A 22,571-nucleotide genomic window follows, 5' to 3' on the forward strand; every position below is an offset into this window, starting at 1 on the left:
CAATCAGTTGCCACGTGGAGAACTTTTTTGGTCCCAAAATTGCAATATTTTTCTCAGTTTCAAGTATATTCAAGTATAATCAAATACATGAATAATAAATGTATTACTTCTCAATAATTTTTATCCAGCGATGTCACACCGACGAGTTTAATAAGAAAGCGACGATTTATTGGGTACGGTTTGGTCACTCGTTATGGTCCGCAATCAGTTGCCACGTGGAGAACTTTTTTGGTCCCAAAATTGCAATATTTTTCTCAGTTTCAAGTATATTCAAGTATAATCGAATACAATACATATTGTGTACGGTTTGGTCACTCGTTGTGGTCCGCAATCAACTGCCAGCGCAAGTGGCAGCTGTGGAATTTGGCAATTTTCGGAGTCTATCGAGTTAGGATCCACATTTGTTGGCTGTTACACACTTATTTACAGCGCTACGTAAATTATTTATTGTGAAATTGTAGAAGGCTGCGGTCAAGATAATTTTTGTATGTTTGATTTTTGTCTGCGAAATTTCTCGGCCCTTCTCGCGCGGATATCTTGGACATCTTTGGGTGGAAATAAAAAGAACCATCAATCCATTTGCACGATATCGCGCTCAATTAACCAAACAGCCGTTCAGACATGGAAAACGCAACGCTGAGATAACACGAGCCAGCGTACAACGTGCTCTTTGTGCGTTATCTTTCTCTCGTTTCTTTCGTTCCTTTCGACCTATCACGAATATTTGGCCGCGCTCCTTTATAAAACTCACGGTCGAAACCGACGGATACAATTGTCCGCAAGACGGTCATCCTAATAAAAATAAATCTTCTCAATGCTTTAGTGATAGTATCATGAAGGATACTTTTTTAAATATGTTTGTTAAAAATATCATAATTTAACATATAAAGAAAATTCACAATAAAGTTGTATAATATAATTTCCCAATTGCTATTGTTAATTATTATTCTTATTTTTTCATAACATCAATTTTTTTTAAATTATTGATCGTTCAGCTGATATATATACTACGAATTGAATTCTTAAATCGCTGGAACAAAATTGTAGAATAGCTAGCTGTGCGATAGTTCGTAAAACATGTTGTGACAATCCACAGGTGCAAGACAATTTGCAGACGAGTATCGATTTGTTTCAGTCATAGCTGAAAACAACATGCGTTAAGAAGCGCTCGATCAATATACAAGGTGATTCATAAATATCCGTACTTTGAATGATGAATCTACATGATGAAATAAGTAAAAACACGTCGCATGAATCTACATACCTTACAATTAGTTCTCGAGTTATAGATGATTTGAAGAAAATGTTCAACATGCTTACTTTGCGCCACGGTATGTACATCGTGGCACGCCGAGATCTTATCCAACATTTACAAACAATATCTGTCGATATAAGAATTTAAACAGAAGTCAAACTATCAACCTTTTATTTTAATTTGAAATCTATTCTGTATTCATAATGTGCACCATCTACATATAGGAAAAGACTCAAAGTTCGAGTAGTCATCTATAACTAGAAACGTGTAAACGCGTAGTCTCACAATGACAGTTTTTTTACGTATTTTAATAAAAGTATGCGTTTAAGAATCACCCTGTATATAAGAATCACCCATTGTCAATATTTCGAGAATCTCCATACGTAAAAACAATCAATGTATATTGTCAATATTGATGGTCTGATTACGCTCCATTATGTTCACATATAGACGATTCACGTGAGTAATGTGCCTACAACTGTGGTAACACAAATATGCGTGTCTACGCAGAGAAAAAATTAACATAAGCAGCACATAAGAATTCTGACACACTCTTAAGAATGCTCCCTTTCTTTCCGACAAATTCGTGTCTATCGTATTGACGATCGATTTGATGAATGCAGCCTTAAATTTGCGTTACTTTCAACGTTTCAACATACGTCAATTTGTTTGGTTTCAGCAAAAAATTAACGCACGACTCTAATATACGACGATGTATTTCTACGTGCAGCAGTGACCTAAGTGAGCCAGCGTGCACTACGCGTTCATTTCGAAAACTCCCGCGAAACTTTAGAACGAGAGCCGATGCAAACGATGCAGGCCCGATAAATTTCGGTATCGCGGTTGAACGTTGACTCGATTCATTATTTTTAGTTCGATTAATCGTTCCAGCCGCGTTTCAACGCTCCCCTCTTTTTTTTTTTTTTCACGAAGAAAAAGGAAGTCGTTGACCCGATACGCCAGCCTTGCGTAACGAAGGCTTTACACACGTGACCCGTACGCTAATCGTCGTATCTACGCATGCCGACCGGTGGCCGGTGAAAAAGAAGGAAAGTGACAACAAACGCGTCTGTGTGTGGAAGTGCGCCACGAAACCGATAAACACGATACGGACGGGGACGAGCAGCCGCTATGACGAAGATTATTATTCGAGTTTGTCTCGTCTTGTCGTTTCTATCTGTCACCGTCCCCCGGGGAGATCGACGATGGAGCAAATCCCACTTTTAACCTCGGCATTTTTCTACGTCGAAGCCTCCTGCGTTGTTCCAAAAAAAGAAAATGTGTAGATGCACACGTGCTTCGTTTGCTGCTTTTAAATTTTATTACCAGTTGTCCCTATTGTGCTTTTATTGTCAAGTGTGCACGTTTCTAGATTAACGCTGGAATGACGTGCCATGCACGTCGGGAATATTTTTTTACCAAAGTTGCAGTATTTTCCTAATTTTAAGTATATTTAAGTACAATTAAGCAGGCAAAACGAATAAATTTATTAACTTCTCAATGATTTCTATCCAGTGATATCGTACCGAATTCCAAAAGGAAAAGAAAGCGGCGAATTGTTCGGTCACTCGTTATGGTCCGCGGACCAGTTGCCAGCGCAAGTTGAATACGTTTCAACGAAATAAAATACAAAATAATTATCCTTCGGTGTAGTTAGTAATGTATGTACGTACAGTTGGTCGCTGAGAGTATTCAAACACTTTTCTATGTACGTATATTATATTAAAACATTTAGAAAAATTCATAAGATCATGATTATATTAGTCAGTTATGAGTATGTAAATTAGAAAATATTTCATATACATCACTAAATTATAACATTGTGCACATTATATATATGTATGTATTTAAACAATCGGTTATTATAGTGCCTTCAATATTCGGTGGCTTCATCTTTTACTCATTACATTATTGCATTATGTTTAAAATGATTCTATTAAGCACTATGTTCACAATAAATATCATGTAACTTTCATATACATTTCTCCAGGTTGCTCTCAAATTTTACCAACATAATTATAATGATCATCTCACATTAATAAAATTTTTAAACTCACATAACTTTGCTATGATATTTGAGGTGCTTGGATATTTTCATATATTACGTCTATTGTATGAGAATATATTAAACAAAAGAAAGATGTATTCTTCGTGATGTGATTAGGTTAAACGGTTACGATTCTGCTGACATTGGCGATGCTACAAGATCATGATCGGGCAAAGGGAGGGGGAATCTCTATCCCTACCTAAAACCCTGGGGCAAAGCATGTTCAAACACGTTCGGTACACAAAACAAAACTTACTCGCATCTTACTATTGTCAATCGTAGATATTCTCTTGTTCATTTGGTGGCCAGTTGAGTGACAGGCTTGGTGTAAAGCGGTCGTAATTCAAATCTCTCTATCGATGCCGATTAAAATCATGGATGACGGTCTTCTGAAGTCGATCGTGCGTCGCCTAACACCGTCTCCGAGAAAGAAAAGCGCGAGACACTCGTGTAAAGTGAACAGAACTGCAGTTGAAAACGTGTAGAAGAAGAAAACGTGTACAGAGACATGCCAAACGTCGGAACGTTTGAGGAACAAACAGGTATATTGTCACAGAATGATTTGAAATTTTGAAATTAACTCGATTCCATAACTATATTTATACAATATATATTATACAAATTATATATAATTGTATATTTATTAATTATATATTAATTATATATAATTGTATATTTATTAATTATATATTAATTATATATAATTTTTATTATTTATTAATTGTATATTAATTATATATAATTTTTATTATTTATTAATTGTATATTAATTATATATAATTTTTATTATTAATTATATATTAATTATATATAATTTTTATTATTAATTATATATTAAATATATATAATTTTTATTATTTATTAATTATATATTAATTATATATAATTTTTATTATTTATTAATTACATATAATTATACAATTGTGTATATACAATTATACAAGCGTATGTACAATTCCATAATAGCTGTATGCACACTATTTTTTGCATAAACGGTTTGTCAACAACGTTTCTAAATTATTACAACACGGTAGACTCTCGATTATCGATACATGTACGTGAATCGTGCAATAAAATCGCGAAAAGCATGTCTATGTCTTAATATAATAGTTTTATTAAATCATCTTCACACAAATCGATCATCGCTTTCCATTTCATCTGTCACTGAAATTCGCGGTTTCTTTCGCGGCGGTACATTTTAAAAAATCGACAACAGATTCTACCGTTCATAAAACAAACGGATCTCTGTAATTTAACCTCGACAAACACAGTTGATAAATATTAATAGAAAGAGTAGCTAATATTATAATAATTATGACTAGAAACGAAAGGCTGAAATATTTCTAGCTACGTAGAAGAAGCTTCGTGCAGATTTCACAAAAAGCATCGGCTATTTGTCAGAAATAACTCTGAAACTTGTACTTGGCAGAGGAGATCTCATCTGCAATTGCGGCAAAATGCAGAGAAGATAACAATAACAATAACGTTCGCCAGTCGCGATTGTTGTAGACACGTAACAAAAATACTAGATTTCCATTGGAGTTGCAAGCTCGTATCCAGTTATTTATGGAGCATAATTGTACATTTGAGAGAGAGAGAGAGAGAGAAAAAGAGAGAAATGGTTGCGAAGGTACAAGGAATCGCTTTGAGATCCCCGAACCGTATCGCTCGGTATACTACCCGATGCCTATGCTCTTAGGCCATCGGATGACTCACGAGCCGTGGAAAAGAAACTGCCCGCCTCCGACCGGATCCCGCATTCCTCCTCGATTGTCCCAATTTGAAAGAGCGCATTCCTGAAAGCTTACCAGCGCGCGTCCGCTCGGTATATTATGTGTCGGTGTGTGCGCGTTCCGTGCTTCTTTCCCTTTGTTTCGTTATTCGAAACATCGTCAAACCATTCAGGAGCCACGTCGAGAATCTGCCGAGAAAATATTGTACAGCGTGTCACCAGCGTGTGATCGCGAAATCGAAACAAACGCAAAACGCGCCGTATGCGCCCGCCGATTTACTCGCCACACGTGGCCACCATGCGCGTACGGGTAGCTTGCGAGAGAGCTTCTCCTACCGAGAGATCGTAAAACAGCCACGTCTGCCGATTAACCAGTAAAAAAGTAATCGCTCGGCTGGAGGCGACGCGCATCGGTACAGGCCTCTCGTCGCGTTACACTACTACTGGTTCTTCCTTGGATACTATAAGTAGTTTATTGAAACGGGCGACAGTTCGTCACGCAATTTTCTATTTTCTTTCGTTGCTGTGCGGTCGTGGTGACAATTGTGTGTGTGTGTGTGTGTGTGTGTGTATATATATATATATATGTATATATATATGCCATTCATATTTTCACTTGTTTGACGCAAGACGAGCGACAAAGACGAGCCGAGAGAAGACCTACCGGTCGCAAGTTCGTTGTCCCGAATCCCTTTTCTCTCTCCCTCTCTCCCCTCTTTTCCATTCTGCGCCCCTGTCTCGATTTCTTTCTTTCTCTCTCTCTCTCTCTCTCTTTGCAAGTGCTCTACGCAGAGATACGAAGACGACGGGATATCACTGGTCTTGGTTGAATAAGTATCGCGATTAACAAAACATGTTGCGACGCACGCATCGACACCTCGGGTTTTGTGAAAAACGCGTTGCAATGCACGACACTTTATATAATTTGTCTGTAATTATACGAAATATTTATCGGTCAAGTTTTCGTGATTGTATTGGTGAAATCGTTAGTTATCGTGACTACGTTGGTAAAATTTTCAGTGATTCTGAAAATGCACACGAAAGTCCTGCAAAACATGTCGCAAAAGTAATTAAACAATCTGTAATATCAATAAACTTCAATATTCATTTGTCATATAAAGATAAGATAGTTGTTTAAACTATCTAATTTTGTATACTAGCTGTACTAATACAAATCTGTGCATTTGTTCCAAATTTTACCAATGTAATTGCGTAACATTCGCGTCTCGTTGCGTCCTTACGATTAACAAAATGTAAAAATGAATCAAAACCTACCCCAAAAAAACGTTGATTCATTTTGATTCATTTACAAATGCATTTTGTAACAGAAGTTGCAAAACATTTTATATATATATATCGCGCAGAGTTATAAAATTAATTAAACAACATCAATATTCAGCGGCAACCGTCGCAACACTGTCTTTCAAACGTGCACAGTGTCTTTTAAATCGTCAGTCGCCTCGCGTTTGAAATTATCAACGCGCGAAGGCTATTTTAAAATGTACTCGGCGCCCGGTACCTTCCTTATCTGTCTCATTCGTACACGCGGCTTTAAAAGGAGGTTTTTACACCGTAATCTTTCTCAGCCGCGAGGAGATCCGAAGTAAAACCTTCGAGCAAACGCTGCGTCGGTGGACATCGTCCGAACGTTCGGGTGTGAAACTGGCGTTGCGTCCGGAGTGGTGGTGGGGAGGGAATAAGCAATGGAGGGGATAAGCAGCAGGCCGTTATCTCTCGTTCGCCGGCGTGTTGCACCAACCATTCTTTCAATGAGTTCAGTCAATGAATTCGCACGATTAAAAAAAAAAAAAAAAAAAAAAAAGAAAAAAGTAAATTGCTCGCTCGTTGCATACGGGGAGCAGCGGCGAAACCAACGAGCGGAAACTAATAGAAAAAGCCAGGTATTTTACCACGGTAACGTGGTGCTCGATGTTATTACGATTTCTCGCGGCGTTCAGCCTCGTCGTTCGCGAGCGCCGCGAAAGGGGCGAAAATAATATTCTATCTAGCGTGGCTTTATATGGATATGCGTTTACGCTCGAGGGACTCGTGAAAAATGGACTCGGCTGCGATTCCTTTCCGCCTCTGGATGGAAAACCCGCTAATAATGGCGGGAGGCGATTGTTCGTGGAAAAAGGAGGAGAGAAAAAAGGGGAAAGAAACCGGCGATTGTTCGTCGCGGTTCTCGTTCCCAGAGAAGAGCCATTTGCCATTATCGCGAAACTCGTTTAAATATGTATATCCAAGTTGTTTGCCGCGCTGCGCGATGGTTGTTAAGCGTGGAAAATGCGCGGTGGTCAGGCAGCGCACAGTGGTGTGGAAAGCGGCACGCTTCGCCGTGCGAAATTTTCAACTTCTTAACCTCGAATGTATCTCCGCGCGGATATAATAATGTTTGCGAAGAGAAAATTGCGAAACTAATTGTTTTGTAATTACTCGAAATTGCTGCCCCTTCCTCCCCTTTTCCACCAGAGGGGCGGCAGGTGGCTCGAGAGGAAATTCGTTTTGTCGCGCGCGGACGCAGTCTCGCATCGTTCAGAATTTCTAGAGAAATAAAGGTGAGGAAAGGAGAGGAAAGATGGTAGAGCGTGCGCGATTCGCGAGACGGTCTCTCTGGTAAACCGCGCGAAGAATGCCAAGGCATTTACATAACTAGTTCAGATGATCAGCGCCCGTTTCGCGCAACACCTAGTCGAATCTACGTGCACGCGGTACGTCCGCGTTTTTTATTAGCTGTTTTTCGTTGCGTGCCATTTCTCGCCAATTTTCGATCGCGTAACGCACATGCACGTACATACGTGTTTCCTTGTTCGTAAGAGTTGTCTAAATGGTTCGAACAATTTCGCGATATCTCTCGAAACGGGCGCAGATAGTCATCGTGTAATACGTGTGCGGCCAATCGCAGCAACCGCCGATATCGTTTTCGACGTTATCACGATATAACGATAAACTCGTCGACGAGAAAAATGTATCATTTATCAGGTGAAATCATCGCGGCTTTGCAACTTACAACGTTTGAGTAACAATATTCGCGAGAACCGCGCCACCGGAAGAAAGGTGCGTTTGCTAGAACGAATTCTTAGTTGAAAGACTGATGAAGATAGAGCAGGTGTATAATTTGTCGTTTATCTAAAAAAGGGATGAAAATGTATTTTCGTCTACTGGTCTCCATCATCTTGTACACCTTGGTCTTGTTTTTCTCGTCTATCGTGCATTCTTCTGAATTTTTTCTTCCAACCTCTTGCGCTGGAATGACGTGCCACGCGCGTCGAGAACTTCTTGCCCCAGAATTGGCAACATTTTCTCAGCTTTAAGTATATTTAAGTGTATAACCCAGGCAAAACAAATGATAAATTTATTGCTGCTCAGTAATTTCTATCCGGTGATATCATACCGACGAGTTTAAAAGGAAAAGAAAGCGACGAATTGTTGTATACCACGGTTGTGGTCACTCGTTACGGTCCGCAGTCAGTTGCGCAAGCGGTTAAAAAAAAAGAAGATCGCGATTTTCTGACTCGAGAAGCGAAATCGTGATTCTTTCAATATCTGTGGGTATAATAATTTTATTAAAGTGATAATTTTAGTAAAGTAATAATTTTATTAAAGTAATTAAAATAATTAAAAATTTTTAAGTAATTAAAATAATTAAAATTTTATTAAAGTAATTAAAGTAATTAAAATCTGAAGAATGTCTAATGAATAAGCAGCGTGATGTTAAGAATTCCCAACTTAGAAATATTTCATTTTTTGATCGAAAACACTACGAAAATGAAATATCCGATTGTTTGTCCTTTTTTCTTTTTCCTTTTTTGAAATTGTGATTAAGTCAGATTTGTAGTGAAACATAAAGAATTAATTAGAATCGGACTCAAAATAAACTCACAGTGCATTGCCTTGCTCGCAATGATCGATGAAAAATCGTATCGACGATATATCCCCGTAGAGGATTCGCGAAGCTTATGGTCACATGTCGGTCGATATACAGCCAATGAACGACGCTTCTGCGGTTATACACGCATCGCTCGAACGTTCCCACAACGCAACGCGTGCACATAAAAGTCGTCGTGCAGGTTCTTCGACGCGCCTTCGGTAATTTTTGTCTCGTCTTTGACGACACTGTATGAACCTTGCTGATCGTCCAACAACCCGACAGAGAATTCGATACTCGAGATCAGCGTGCGTGTCTTCTTCTTTACGTGTAGCGCGAGTCTCGAGACAGAACAACAGCTTCGGGAAAGCTTTGGCCCGTAATTTTCGGGAAGGATCGATGATCGGGGGGAAACCTTTTCGAAGTGAAAAAAACAAAAACGCCAGTTTCCGGGACACGAAGTGCTGGCTACGCGCCGATGGCATCCGGCGACGATGACAGGCTTGTCGCACGGTTGACAGGATTTCAGATTCCTTTCCCTTCTGCTCGTCTCGATTTCGTTATCGTCCGCGCTCGTTCTCCGAAAGCGTGATGCACACGTGATACCTGAACTCGTTTCCTCGGCCGTGTACCACTTGCTTTTTCTAATCTTCAATGAAAATTAATGCGTCGCAACGTGGAAACGAAGGGACCGTCGCGGCCGTCGGCCGAGAAGCGTGCGCAGAATTCTGAGAACTTTCGCACGATGCGATCTCCTCGTTGGAAAAACACGAGGAGGGAACGTGGACGAGCGCACTTGCCTACGAGATTCGTTCTCGCGTTGTTTCAGCGAAAACGCGGATCGGCGGACTTTGAAAATGTTAGACGGCGTCGATGCTAGCAAGGACGAGCGAGAAGTTGACAATTGGCGACCATATTGGTCGTTTTCCGCTATGAAATACCAGAGACCTATCATTTAGTTTCGACATTTGTTGCATCGAATGTGTGTTAGTGTGCTTTCGCAAGCTGCATCGCGTCATGCAACGCTCGAGATCCCGAGAACGTCATCGATTTCATCGATTAATTCTGGTTTCGATCCAACGCAACATCCGATCTTTATGTACGCGCTTTGTGATTCAATGATTCTTCCTTTCAACGCCTGTTATTAAACGATGTTATTGCCAGCGACAGATATATTTCAGAAATACTGAAACGTAACCTCTACGCAGTATTCTTAACCCTTTGAAGCACGTAATTTCAATCATTTGCGTTGGCAACTGATTGCGGACCATAACGAGTGACCATTAGCTTCTTATCGTTTCGTACGAAACTTTTTCGGCAGGAAAAAAGTTAGAGCTCAAAATATATTTAATATAATTATTCAGCGGCCGGTTTAGTGTTTAGATTAATCACTATCCCTCTGTAAAACACGATTAATTCTGGTTTCGATCCAACGCTGCACCCGATCTTTACGTACGCGCTTTGTGATTCAACGATTCTTCCTTTCAACGCCTGTTATTAAACGATGTTATTGCCAGCGACAGATATATTTCAGAAATACTGAAACGTAACCTCTACGCAGTATTCTTAACCCTTTGAAGCACGTAATTTCAATCATTTGCGTTGGCAACTGATTGCGGACCATAACGAGTGACCATTAGCTTCTTATCGTTTCGTACGAAACTTTTTCGGCAGGAAAAAAGTTAGAGCTCAAAATATATTTAATATAATTATTCAGCGGCCGGTTTAGTGTTTAGATTAATCACTATCCCTCTGTAAAACACGATTAATTCTGGTTTCGATCCAACGCAACATCCGATCTTTACGTACGCGCTTTGTGATTCAACGATTCTTCCTTTCAACGCCTGTTATTAAACGATGTTATTGCCATCAACAGATATATTTCAGAAATACTGAAACGTAACCTCTACGCAGTATTCTTAACCCTTTGAAGCATGTAATTTCAACCATTTGCGTTGGCAACTGATTGCGGACCATAACGAGCGACCATTAGCTTCTTATTGTTTCGTACGAAACTTTTTCGGCAGGAAAAAAGTTAGAGCACAAAGTATTTTTAATATAATTATTCAGCGGCCGGTTTAGTGTTTAGATTAATCACTATCCCTCTGTAAAACATGATTAATTCTGGTTTCGATCCAACGCAACACACGATCTTTACGTACGCGCTTTGTGATTCAACGATTCTTGCTTTCAGCGCCTGTTATTAAACGATGTTATTGCCAGCGACAGATATATTTCAGAAATACTGAAACGTAATCTCTACGTAGTATTCTTAACGTTTTGGGGCACGTAATTTCAACCATTTGCGCTGGCAACTGATTGCGGACCATAACGAGCGACCATTAGCTTCTTATTGTTTCGTACGAAACTTTTTCGGCAGGAAAAAAGTTAGAGCACAAAGTATTTTTAATATAATTATTCAGCGGCCGGTTTAGTGTTTAGATTAATCACTATCCCTCTGTAAAACATGATTAATTCTGGTTTCGATCCAACGCAACACACGATCTTTACGTACGCGCTTTGTGATTCAACGATTCTTGCTTTCAGCGCCTGTTATTAAACGATGTTATTGCCAGCGACAGATATATTTCAGAAATACTGAAACGTAATCTCTACGTAGTATTCTTAACGTTTTGGGGCACGTAATTTCAACCATTTGCGCTGGCAACTGATTGCGGACCATAACGAGCGACCATTAGCTTCTTATTGTTTCGTACGAAACTTTTTCGGCAGGAAAAAAGTTACAGCACAAAGTATTTTTAATATAATTATTCAGCGGCCGGTTTAGTGTTTAGATTAATCACTATCCCTCTGTAAAACACGATTAATTCTGGTTTCGATCCAACGCTGCACCCGATCTTTACGTACGCGCTTTGTGATTCAACGATTCTTCCTTTCAACGCCTGTTATTAAACGATGTTATTGCCAGCGACAGATATATTTCAGAAATACTGAAACGTAACCTCTATGCAGTATTCTTAACCCTTTGAAGCACGTAATTTCAACCATTTGCGTTGGTAACTGATTGCGGACCATAACGAGCGACCATTAGCTTCTTATTGTTTCGTACGAAACTTTTTCGGCAGGAAAAAAGTTACAGCACAAAGTATTTTTAATATAATTATTCAGCGGCCGGTTTAGTGTTTAAACTAATCACTATCCCTCTGTAAATCACGATGTGTATTATAATATTTAAAAATAATGAAATTTCTCACCGAAGAACTTGTATCTTCAGGTTCAACTATCCGACAATCGAGAAAAGAAAGGAATTTCATTGTAAAGTCCAGCCCCGTTTGGATACACTATAGTAATTTCTCCCGGGAGTTTGATCGTGCGAATATATTTTCCTCGCTACTCCGTGAATATTCACGGCTGTTCGCACGGCGTGGATGCCGTTTTCTCCGCGAGGAGCTAGCAAAACGCGAAACCCACGGAGACACGGTCTAAATGCGTAGGCGCGTGTTCACGTGGAACGTGCACGCGTAAATGGAAAGGACAATGGACACCACTAATTAACCGTCCTACTTTGCCATCTCGATTCGTTTTCCACGTAAACCACGTGCGCGACAGTGTCGTATCACCTTCCTCGAAAATCCCCTCCTCGAAAAGCCACTTACTTTCGTCGTTGGCTCTGAAAAACAACTGTAAAATAACAACGTTTTCGATCGATCGTTGTTGATAGAATGAAGAGATGATCGCAAGCCTACCGATACACAGCGGCGGCGGCGGCGGCGGCGGTGGCGGTGGAGACAGCGGAGGAGTTGGAGGTGGGGGAGGAGGTAGTAACGGTGGACCGAATAGCCGCGTGGGCCGTGGATTGGCACTTCACAGATCAAATTCGAGTCTGGAGCTTCCTCACAGTCCGGATCCTGGCTGCTCTCGCGTACCGGAAACTCCTCTGAGAAGGGAGTATGGGTCTCACGGTAAGACCATCAATGAAAAATCGCCACTTCTGTCGTTAAAATTTATATTATACATAGTCGATTGATTTTGCTCTCGCAGGAAGCATCGACGTAGTGGCACAATCGGTGACGGTCGGTGAGAATTTGTTCGCGATGCTCCAAGACTTGAGGCCGTCGTCGTCGTCGGTGTCGACAGCGTCCACCCCTCCGTCTTCTTCGGATCAGCGGAATTCGGTGGAATACCTGAGACGCGTCACAGACGGGCAGATCGTTGACGTGGACGAAGTTTGCGGCCCGACGACCGGTAACTCCAGCCCGAAATTACGGTTGAAGCTGCACAGACTGTGGGGCGCGAAGGCGACGACTCGGCCAATGGAGGAGAGCTGCAACAATCCGGTCGGTGTTTCAGCGGACGTCGAGGAACGACACAGAAGGCGAGCGTTCGCCCACTACGACTGCCAATCGCTCACCGCGAATCTCGGCTACGCGGCCAAGCTGAGAGGTATTCTGCTCGCGAGGAGAAGGAACACCGCGACTGGCGCCTCGGCCGCGAGTTCCTTCAGAGCGTCCACACCCGACGAGACGCCCGAGGAAGACGCTGGTGATGGACGAGGTGCGTAACCGTCACATTGTGTCCACATTGTGTTCACGTTTTCAATCCGGCTGCTAATTGATCGAATCGACGTTTAGGCAACAACTTGCTGGAATCGTGTCCCTTCTTCCGGAACGAAATCGGCGGCGAGGGAGAACGGGAGGTGGGCCTCACTCGGTCATCACCAGGCAACGGTGTTCACAGACCGTCTTTGTCATACGGTGTCGCGGTTTTGGAACCGGCACCCGGCGAATCATTGTGGAAGCACACTTGCCCTCTGCAGAAACGGCCGCTGCCTATCGAGAGCATCGACGAGGGCGCTCATTACTACAGACGGTACTTCCTCGGTAAGCGTGCCGATGATCGGCCAAGAAAAAACTCTTCACTTTTGCAAATAGACGTTGTTTGTTGAACTTTTAACTTCCATTTGCTTTCCATTTCGCATTGACTTTGTATGTTAATACTTTAACTTGGTTCAACGACGTAGTTGAACTTTAAACGGTAGTTTTAACAGTTAGTTTGTTATATTGATTGTCAAACGTAGTGGAAGACTCTATTATCTTATATTATATTATAGTAGTACTATATAATACTACAGTAGTACTATATAATACTATACAGTACTATAATGTATATTATCTTGTATTATGTTATAGTACTGTAATATAAAGATATTCTAATTAAAAAGATATTCCCAACTATTATATTTCACCCTAAAATATATTATCATATCATATATTACAGTACTATATAGTACTATATTATCTTATATTATAGTACTATATAGTACTATACAGTACTATAATATAATATATATTATCTTGTATTATATTATGTTACAGTATATTACTATATATCATTTTGTATTATGTTATATTATAGTATATTACTATATAGTACTGTAATATAAAGATATTCCCAACTACTATATATTTCACCCTAAAATATATTATCATATATTATAGTACTATATATGTATAGTATTATACAGTACTATAGTATAATATATATTATCTTATATTATGTCATAGTACTATATAGTATATATTATCATATATTACAATACTATATAGTACTGTAATATATGATAATATGATAATATATTTTAGAGTGAAATATGGTATTTGGGAATATTTTTAATTACTTTAAGAGCATTACTTTAAGAGAAGTATTATTCCTCAAATGGAGTTTCACACGATTCATGTTTCAACTTCAAATCTACATACCCTGTAACATTTTGCAAAAAAATCTGTTAATTTTAACTAGGAAACTATACAAATGGAATTTCACTGAAAATTCTGTTTCAATTTTAGATCTACACACACTGTAATATTTTACAAGAAATCTGTTCAACTGGAATTTTTTCCGGGGGGAATAAATTACAACACCATAGAATAATACAATAAAATTGTGGAATAAATTGAAGCGTCAATGTATTTTACAACAGTTTTAATATATAGACAGAAGAATAACAGTTCTTGTACTCACAACGTTCTTGTTTCCACAGGTCGAGAACATCAGAATTGGTTCGGTATGGACGAGCAGCTGGGCCCGGTTGCCATCAGCATCCGAAAGGACGGCAATCAGTATAGAATAATAGTTCGCACGTCGGAGTTATTGACGCTTCGCGGCTCGGTACCGGAGGAGGCACTCGGCGGTATAAGGCCGCAAGGCAGGCTACCGACCAGAGAACTGTTGGAGTTGGTCGCACCGGAGGTTCAACTCGGTTGCCTCCGTCTGGGAATTTCCTCTGCCGAGGAGGCTGTGACTAGATTGGACGAGCAAGGCCTCTCTAACAAATACAAAGTAGGCGTTCTTTACTGCAGATCCGGTCAAAGAACCGAAGAAGAGATGTATAACAATCAGCACGCTGGACCGGCGTTACTCGAATTTCTTGACTCTATCGGTAAGATAAGTTGTGCAAAATGTCCATTTCCTTTTTCACATTCGTTACACTTGCTTGCACACGCGCCTGATATTATGCGATAGGCCAAAGAATCAGACTGCGAGGATTCGAAGGGTACAAGGCCGGTTTAGACACGAGAACCGATTCAACCGGCACCCACGCGGTCACCGCAGTCTATAGAGGAGCAGAAGTAACCTTTCACGTGTCAACGATGTTGCCTTTTACTCCGAATAACAGGCAGCAGCTGCTTAGGAAGAGACACATAGGAAATGACATAGTCACGATCGTCTTCCAGGTAAATCGTGTTTGTTTGCTTGGTACGTATCTTACGATCGTTTATCTGTGATCTGTGTATTTGGTGCAACAGGAACCTGGCGCGTTACCGTTCAGCCCTCGAAGGATACGGTCGCAGTTTCAACACGTGTTCATTGTGGTCAGAGCTGTTGATCCGTGTTCGGACAACACTCAGTACAAGGTAGCCGTATCCAGGAGCAAAGAAGTATCAATTTTCGGGCCACCAGTTCCTCAAGGTGCGACGTACACCAAGGGGAAAGCATTTGCTGACTTTATTTTGGCGAAGGTGATCAATGCAGAGAATGCTGCGCACAGGTAATAATGATGATCGCGATATTACAAGGAAAAAAAGAAGAAATCTAGCACATTGATTGCCAGAGTAGAAAGAGATATTATATTTTTGTTTTTCCTACGTTCTGTTGAAAATTAGATCCAGTTAAATTTGCAGAGTATTTAAATTGTTACATGCTAACAAAATTAATTTAGCTTCACCCAGAAATATTTCATTTCAACACTAAGAGTTAGTTTTCAAAGAAAGACTTTTACTACTACTTTCGTCGTAGATCTGAGAAGTTTGCCACGATGGCGACTAGGACGAGGCAAGAGTACTTGAAGGACCTCGCTAACAACTATTCTTCCACCACAATGGTTGACACCGGACAAAAATTTTGTAAGTTGTTTTCCTTATTTTAACTTTAACATCAACCTTGATCCTCAGCCTCGATCTTTCCAACCTTATCGTTGTCCTTTCGAACGAGCAATCCACGACTTGTGTTTTTGTACAGCTATGCTGTCGTTCAGCAGCAAGAAGAAAACCACCGTCCGACCGAGACTGTCTTGCGACGCTTTGCAACGCGGAGCGATATGTTGGCAGGTGATACTAGAGGACAGCAATCAGAACACGGATTGCTATTTAGGAATAAGCATAGATACGATCGTCTTGATCGAAGAACATTCCAGACAGATCGTGTTCGTTACTCCATGCGTGAGCGTGCTCGGATGGCATGCCCAGACAAACAGGTACTGACTTTTTAGTCTTTGCTTTTCATTTTCTCAATTGGCGTAGTTGGATTGTAAATGAGTATTTAATATAGTATTTAATCTTAAAGTGCTTTCCAATTTTTTTAAATCTAAAATATTCTAGAGTAACTTGAATATAATCTAAATCAATGTCTCTTAACCTGAAGTTCAACAATTTTGAATAATGAATTATTTTAACTAATAACAATTATTTCAAATCGTCCAATTAAATACATCATTCAGTTCGTCATTTTTCAAACATGTTATTTGAATAATGCCCACGCCTGTGAAAAGACATATCTTGAGGTCTAAACTCTGTCCAATAATACCAATTAAGGATTAAACACAATCGTGCTCGTTCGTAAATCTCCTAATCCGTGTTCGCTTTTTACAGCTTGAGATTGTACTATCATCAAGGGGAATGTATCACCATTCACGTGCGCGGCGATTACGGGGAAAGAGACGAACTGATGGAGATAGTGGCACGTTTGCGCGCTGTAACCCCAGGCTCTCCAGCCACGGAACTTTCCTTGAAAAGGAACAGCCTCGGACAATTGGGTTTTCACGTACAGCCGGACGGTGTGGTGACACAAGTCGAAAGTATGGGCCTCTCTTGGCAAGCAGGATTGAGACAAGGATCCAGACTCGTCGAGATCTGCAAAGTAGCCGTGTCCACTCTGAGTCACGATCAGATGGTTGATTTGTTGAAAACCAGCGCCCAGGTCACTGTCACCGTGATACCGCCTAACAGCGACGGTAATCCCAGAAGGTGAGAGACACGAGATTATTATCGTAGGGTTCAGAAGCTAATCGTAAAGTGTAAAGTATTATATAATACTGTACTATAATATAATATATATTATCTTATATTATGTTATAATACTGTAATATAAAGATATTCTAATTAAAAGGATATTCCCAACTATTATATCTCACCCTAAAATATATTATCATATATTATAGTACTATATAGTACTATATTATCTTATATTATAGTACTATACAGTACTATAATATAATATATATTATCTTATATTATGTTATAGTATATAGTACTGTAATATAAAGATATTCTAATTAAAAAGATATTCCCAACTATTATATTTCACATATATTACAGTACTATGATAGTACTATATAGTACTATACAGTACTATAATGTATATTATCTTGTATTATGTTATAGTACTATATAGTACTGTAATATAAAGATATTCTAATTAAAAAAATATTCCCAACTACTAGATTTTACCCTAAAATATATTATCATATTATCATATATTACAGTATTATATTGTACTATATTACCTTATAGTACTATAATAATACTATATAGTACTACCATAGTACTATAATATAAGATAATATAGTACTATAATATAAATAAGATATAAAGTACTGTAATATATGATAATATGATAATACATTATTTTATATTATGTTATAGTACTATATAGTACTGTAATATAAAGATATTGTAATTAAAAAGATATTCTCAACTATTATATTTCACCCTAAAATATATTATCATATATTACAGTATTATATAGTACTATATTATCTTATATTATAGTACTATAGTAGTACTATATAATACTATAATATAAGATAATGTAAAGGTAAGATAATATAAAGTCACTTTCTATTAAAAATTTTACAACTATTCTGTTAACAAAAGCGTCCGGTCAATAATACAATCATCATGATAAAGTAAATAATATTTTGTCAACAAGAAAATATTCGCATCAATTATTTCTCCTAATAAGTGTCTTGTATCAATTAGTATCCAAACTCTCCATATGTGTCATGCATTATTAAATATTTGTCGAAATACTTCAATGTTAAGCCCTCTTCTTGTCTTCTTAATACTTACGTTCCTCCCTTGCTAATTCGTTGATCGTTGTTTTCTTTTCTTGTGCCCTCCTTACTAACAGAGGTTGCACGTTGCAAAACTGCCAGTATTTATCGACTAACTACGAAGGTGATTACGAGAACGTAACCAGCCCCGATAACACACCGACTCAGCAGACAGCCATGTCTCACCAGAGACGATACGAGCGATCGTTCAGCCCGCCGCGATCGAGCAACAGTTCCGGCTACGGGACGGGATCCAGTTCCAGATCGTTCAACGATCCGCGATTTCCCATGGAGGGAACAATGACCAGCAGTAGCAGCGGGCACAGCAGCAACGACGATCGTTGGTAAGAATAACAGGCAACCGCGGAGAGGTTGGCCAAGCCGTCTGGTTAACCAGGTGGAGGTTTAGCGACATCTTTCCCGTCTCTTCTCTCAATAGGTACGAGCTTCTGGAGCCGCAAGACCAAGAGAGTGCTGGGTATCGTACCAATACCGACACGCCTCCGCCACCACTTCCAGCCAGACAATCCTTTCAGATGATCGCTTCGAAGTCTTCCGCCCAGAGGAAAGACAAGGAATCGCATTACGCGAGTAGCAAACAGTTCTCGGAGAATTCGAAGCATCATCACAGCCAGCAGCAGCAGCAGCAGCAGCAACAGCAGCAGGATCATTACTCGAAAGAGAGCAATTACGCGTCACCGAAATTGATGCAGATCGACAACAGCGCGAGACACGACGGTTATCAAAGGCAGTTGGACAACTCTTACCGCCACGACCACGTTTCCACCAACTACGTGAAGCTGCAGAAAGAGAAGTACGAGATTGGCAAGCAGGAGAGCTTGTACGCCTCTCAGAGGGAGCTACAGAAAAACGACGTGCACTACGTTACCCATCAGAAGCTGAACGCGTCCAACTCTTTGCCCTTGGCGCAGAACGCGTCCTACAGTCTGCCCAAGTCTGGCAGCAACAACAATCTCGGAACCAGATGCAACGAGTACGAGCAACAGCAGCAACAGCACGACGGCAAGTTGGACAGAAGCTCCAAGTACGAGACGCAAGACGAGAAGAGGGCAGCGGCGATCAGTTACGAATATTCGGAGGAGATATACGAGAGACGGAACAGTAAATACGACATGGATGTCGGCAAATACGAGATCGATTGTCAGCACGTCAGTGTTGCCAGCGAGAGGAAACACGGAGGCGGTAGTGGCGGTGAGAACGTGGAGCAAAATCGGGAGTCGATCAGGTACGAGTTGCCGCACGAATTCAAAGTCGGCGAGAAGGTGACCTGTCTGAAAACCAGCATCAGCGAAAGGCCAGTACCTCACAAAATAAACGTCGAGTATCGGCAGACGAAAGACGTGTTCGCCGCGAGTCTACCGCCGGAGGTGGTGAGAATCGCCGACAATTGCCCGGAGGTGGCCGCTCTGCCCAGCGAGGACGAATTGTCGAACGGATCCGGGAGCGTGTCGCCGCGACTGAGAAGAGCGACGAACAAACATCGGCCGGGGAATCTAACACCGTCGAGCGCCGGTTCGAGGAATCAGAGCCCACGGCCGAAAACGTCGGCCGTGCGAAACTCTCACCGGAATTCCGCCAATTTAACATCCAGCACACTCCAAGAGGATCTGATGAAGCTGATCAATCCGGACTACATCACCGACGACGATCAACTAACAACGAACAACGTGATGGCCGGCCACAATTCGAACAAACTCAACAACAACATACTGGAGATACAGAACAGGTGTCGATCGAGGGAAAATTTATGCGGCAACGGTGGCAACGCGTTGACCGTTCTGCCGACGAACGGCCAGGAGAACGGGAACACCGGGTCCGAGGTGATCCTGACAATGGCCAGACCGGCCACCGTCATTTCGAACGCGAGCACCGCGTCCAGCCCCGCGCCCAGCGAGAACAAACTGTCGAAAGAGGAGAGGTAAGCACGATCGGCGATCGTTACACGTATACCATGCATCATCGATACCTATCGCCTATTTTATATATATAGAGTACACAATATGCGTATGTGTGTGTGTCTGTAATCTCTGAGTTTAGATTGTCACCGCGCGTTACCAAACCTCCCCATTCGATTTCCAAAGCACCGACCAACACGATGTCCGTCAAAGACGCGAAAAATCATAACGATACGGACATGGATCGTTGGCAAAATCACCACGTGGATTCTAGATCGAAGCAGCACGCCCAAGAATGGCCCGACGACAGACTTATCGATGGATGCAATACCATCGCGTAAGTTCAGCGACGCGACGTTCAAATCTCGCATCACGTTGCACGATAAAAAAAAAAAAAAAAAGAACACGGTGTTTTCCACGACTCACTGACACAGCATCTATGCCTCTCTCTCTCTCTCTCTCTTTTTCTCTCTTCTTTCTGACACGCGCGTCCCGATCAATGACCATTCTTTTTCTATGTTTCAGAAGCTCCGTGTCGGACTTGCAGTCGCACCTATCCACCCTCGAGCTGAGAGTCGCCAGGGAGACGCGCCGCAGGCTTTCCCTCGAGGACGAAGTGCGTCGTCTGCGCGACGAAAACCGGCGCCTGCAAGACGAGAGCCACGCGGCCGCGCAGCAACTTCGACGTTTCACCGAATGGTTCTTTCAAACGATAGATCACCAGTAGCCGATCGCTCGTTTCTTTCTTTCTTTTTTCTTTTCCTTTTACGAGTCTTTTCTTCGTTTTGTAAAACCAGTATTACGACAGTTTCGCGTTTCTTTTAGATTTTATGAATGGTCCAAGGGGGAGGCGTGCATCGTCTCGCGAGTACCGTATTTCTCGCTTGTATTTTGTATCATAGATTTTTAGTTTTAGATAGCCGTATAAGGGTACAAAGTAAGTTACCATCGGATCGCGCTTCGTTCAATCCCCGATATCAAATGTCTACGGTGTAAGAATTAGTAGATAGGACGCAGTAACCGGCGGTGATTCGTTGCCGCCACTACCGCTGCTCGGTGAAACGTTGCTTTGTTCGCGATTATGCGTGCGTTTACTTCGAAAAAAACGACCAAATATTTTCTAGCTTTGTAAGAATCATCTTCAACTCATTCGTAATTTATTACGTATCTTCTTTTTCGAGAGCCGTTAATGTTAAGGTAAATCGTTTCACGTTTTAAAAATCGAAACATTCCTCGATCACGGAGAAACATCGTTGCCGATGACTGACTTGCGCGTTTGTAAAAAAAACAGAAACAAAAGTATTTCCTTCGCAAACAGAGAGAAAGGGACACGGCTCGTCGACGTATACAGTGTATTAAACGACGAGACCGGTCGACAACGAAAAGAGATGCACACATCTTGTTAGAGAGATCGCTCATCATAGGCATGCAAATTGACGAATCACGATGAATCGATATATATATATATATAGGAAAATCGTTTCGAAACTTCAAAATCGATGGACTGTATGGACAATATGGAGAGGAGAGACATGTTTTCTTCTTCGTCTTCTTCTTTTTTTTTTTTTATTCAAAAATAACACGACCACGTAGAATAAAATAGTTTATTGTAATTCACAGAAAAAAACAAGACATTTCCATGATGCCTGAAAACTCACTGTTCCGTTAACAATAGTTTTGTGATTACAACACACCCTTCTCTGTTCGGGGGGGAGTCCAAGTTCGCTGGTGCGCGCATTCATGTTATCATGATTCGTGTAGAACGTCCAAGTGAACAATACAGATTATTCGACCATATAATCTACGGTAAACTTCTTTTTTTTTTTTTCTTTTTTCTTTACGATAATCCGCTCTTTAAACAGCTTGTATAACAGATTCTGGTTTTCTTTTTTTTTTTATATATATGTATACTTTATATACATGCGTGCGTATATTTATATCAGAATACCCGTCTGTCTGAAGGGGGAACAAACCTGTAACCGCAATCATCTCACGCGTTAATATAGTACACGTCCACGTGTGTGTGAAAGGGCGTTAACGATCATCGCAGGACGAAGCGATGAATCGCGATCGTCTCACGGTGTTTCAGCGTACGATCGGCGGCATTCACGGAGGTGAACGAGGTGTCTCTTTACAATTAATTAAACAAGAGACCGTTCCTAAATCGACGATCCACCGTCGC

General features: G+C 40.8%; 1 protein-coding gene across 4 annotated transcripts in view; it reads left to right on the forward strand.

The window, feature by feature from the left end:
- The window catches only part of LOC122528483 (signal-induced proliferation-associated 1-like protein 2), a 41,801-nt gene extending 19,612 nt beyond the window's left edge, over window positions 1-22,189 (forward strand). Inside the window, exons 1-14 of one of the 4 annotated variants that reach the window (XM_043653668.1) lie at window positions 7,710-8,091; window positions 12,585-12,825; window positions 12,905-13,417; window positions 13,495-13,743; window positions 14,904-15,302; window positions 15,386-15,597; window positions 15,670-15,911; window positions 16,160-16,266; window positions 16,382-16,616; window positions 17,011-17,385; window positions 18,551-18,817; window positions 18,913-20,412; window positions 20,532-20,726; window positions 20,915-22,189. In XM_043653668.1, coding sequence (XP_043509603.1) covers window positions 12,594-12,825; window positions 12,905-13,417; window positions 13,495-13,743; window positions 14,904-15,302; window positions 15,386-15,597; window positions 15,670-15,911; window positions 16,160-16,266; window positions 16,382-16,616; window positions 17,011-17,385; window positions 18,551-18,817; window positions 18,913-20,412; window positions 20,532-20,726; window positions 20,915-21,116 — 4,728 coding nt within the window. In that variant the 5' untranslated portion in view covers window positions 7,710-8,091; window positions 12,585-12,593 and the 3' untranslated portion in view covers window positions 21,117-22,189. Of the gene's footprint in view, window positions 1-7,709; window positions 8,092-12,584; window positions 12,826-12,904; window positions 13,418-13,494; window positions 13,744-14,903; window positions 15,303-15,385; window positions 15,598-15,669; window positions 15,912-16,159; window positions 16,267-16,381; window positions 16,617-17,010; window positions 17,386-18,550; window positions 18,818-18,912; window positions 20,413-20,531; window positions 20,727-20,914 lie in introns of those variants that run through there. The other 3 variants (XR_006306585.1, XM_043653667.1, XM_043653669.1) reach the window with 3 other exon arrangements.
- The last annotated feature ends 382 nt before the right edge of the window (window positions 22,190-22,571 follow it).

The sequence above is a fragment of the Frieseomelitta varia genome, unplaced genomic scaffold, assembly GCF_011392965.1.
Source record: "Frieseomelitta varia isolate USP_RPSP 00005682 unplaced genomic scaffold, Fvar_1.2 scaffold_251, whole genome shotgun sequence".
NCBI classification, from domain to species: Eukaryota; Metazoa; Arthropoda; class Insecta; order Hymenoptera; family Apidae; genus Frieseomelitta; species Frieseomelitta varia.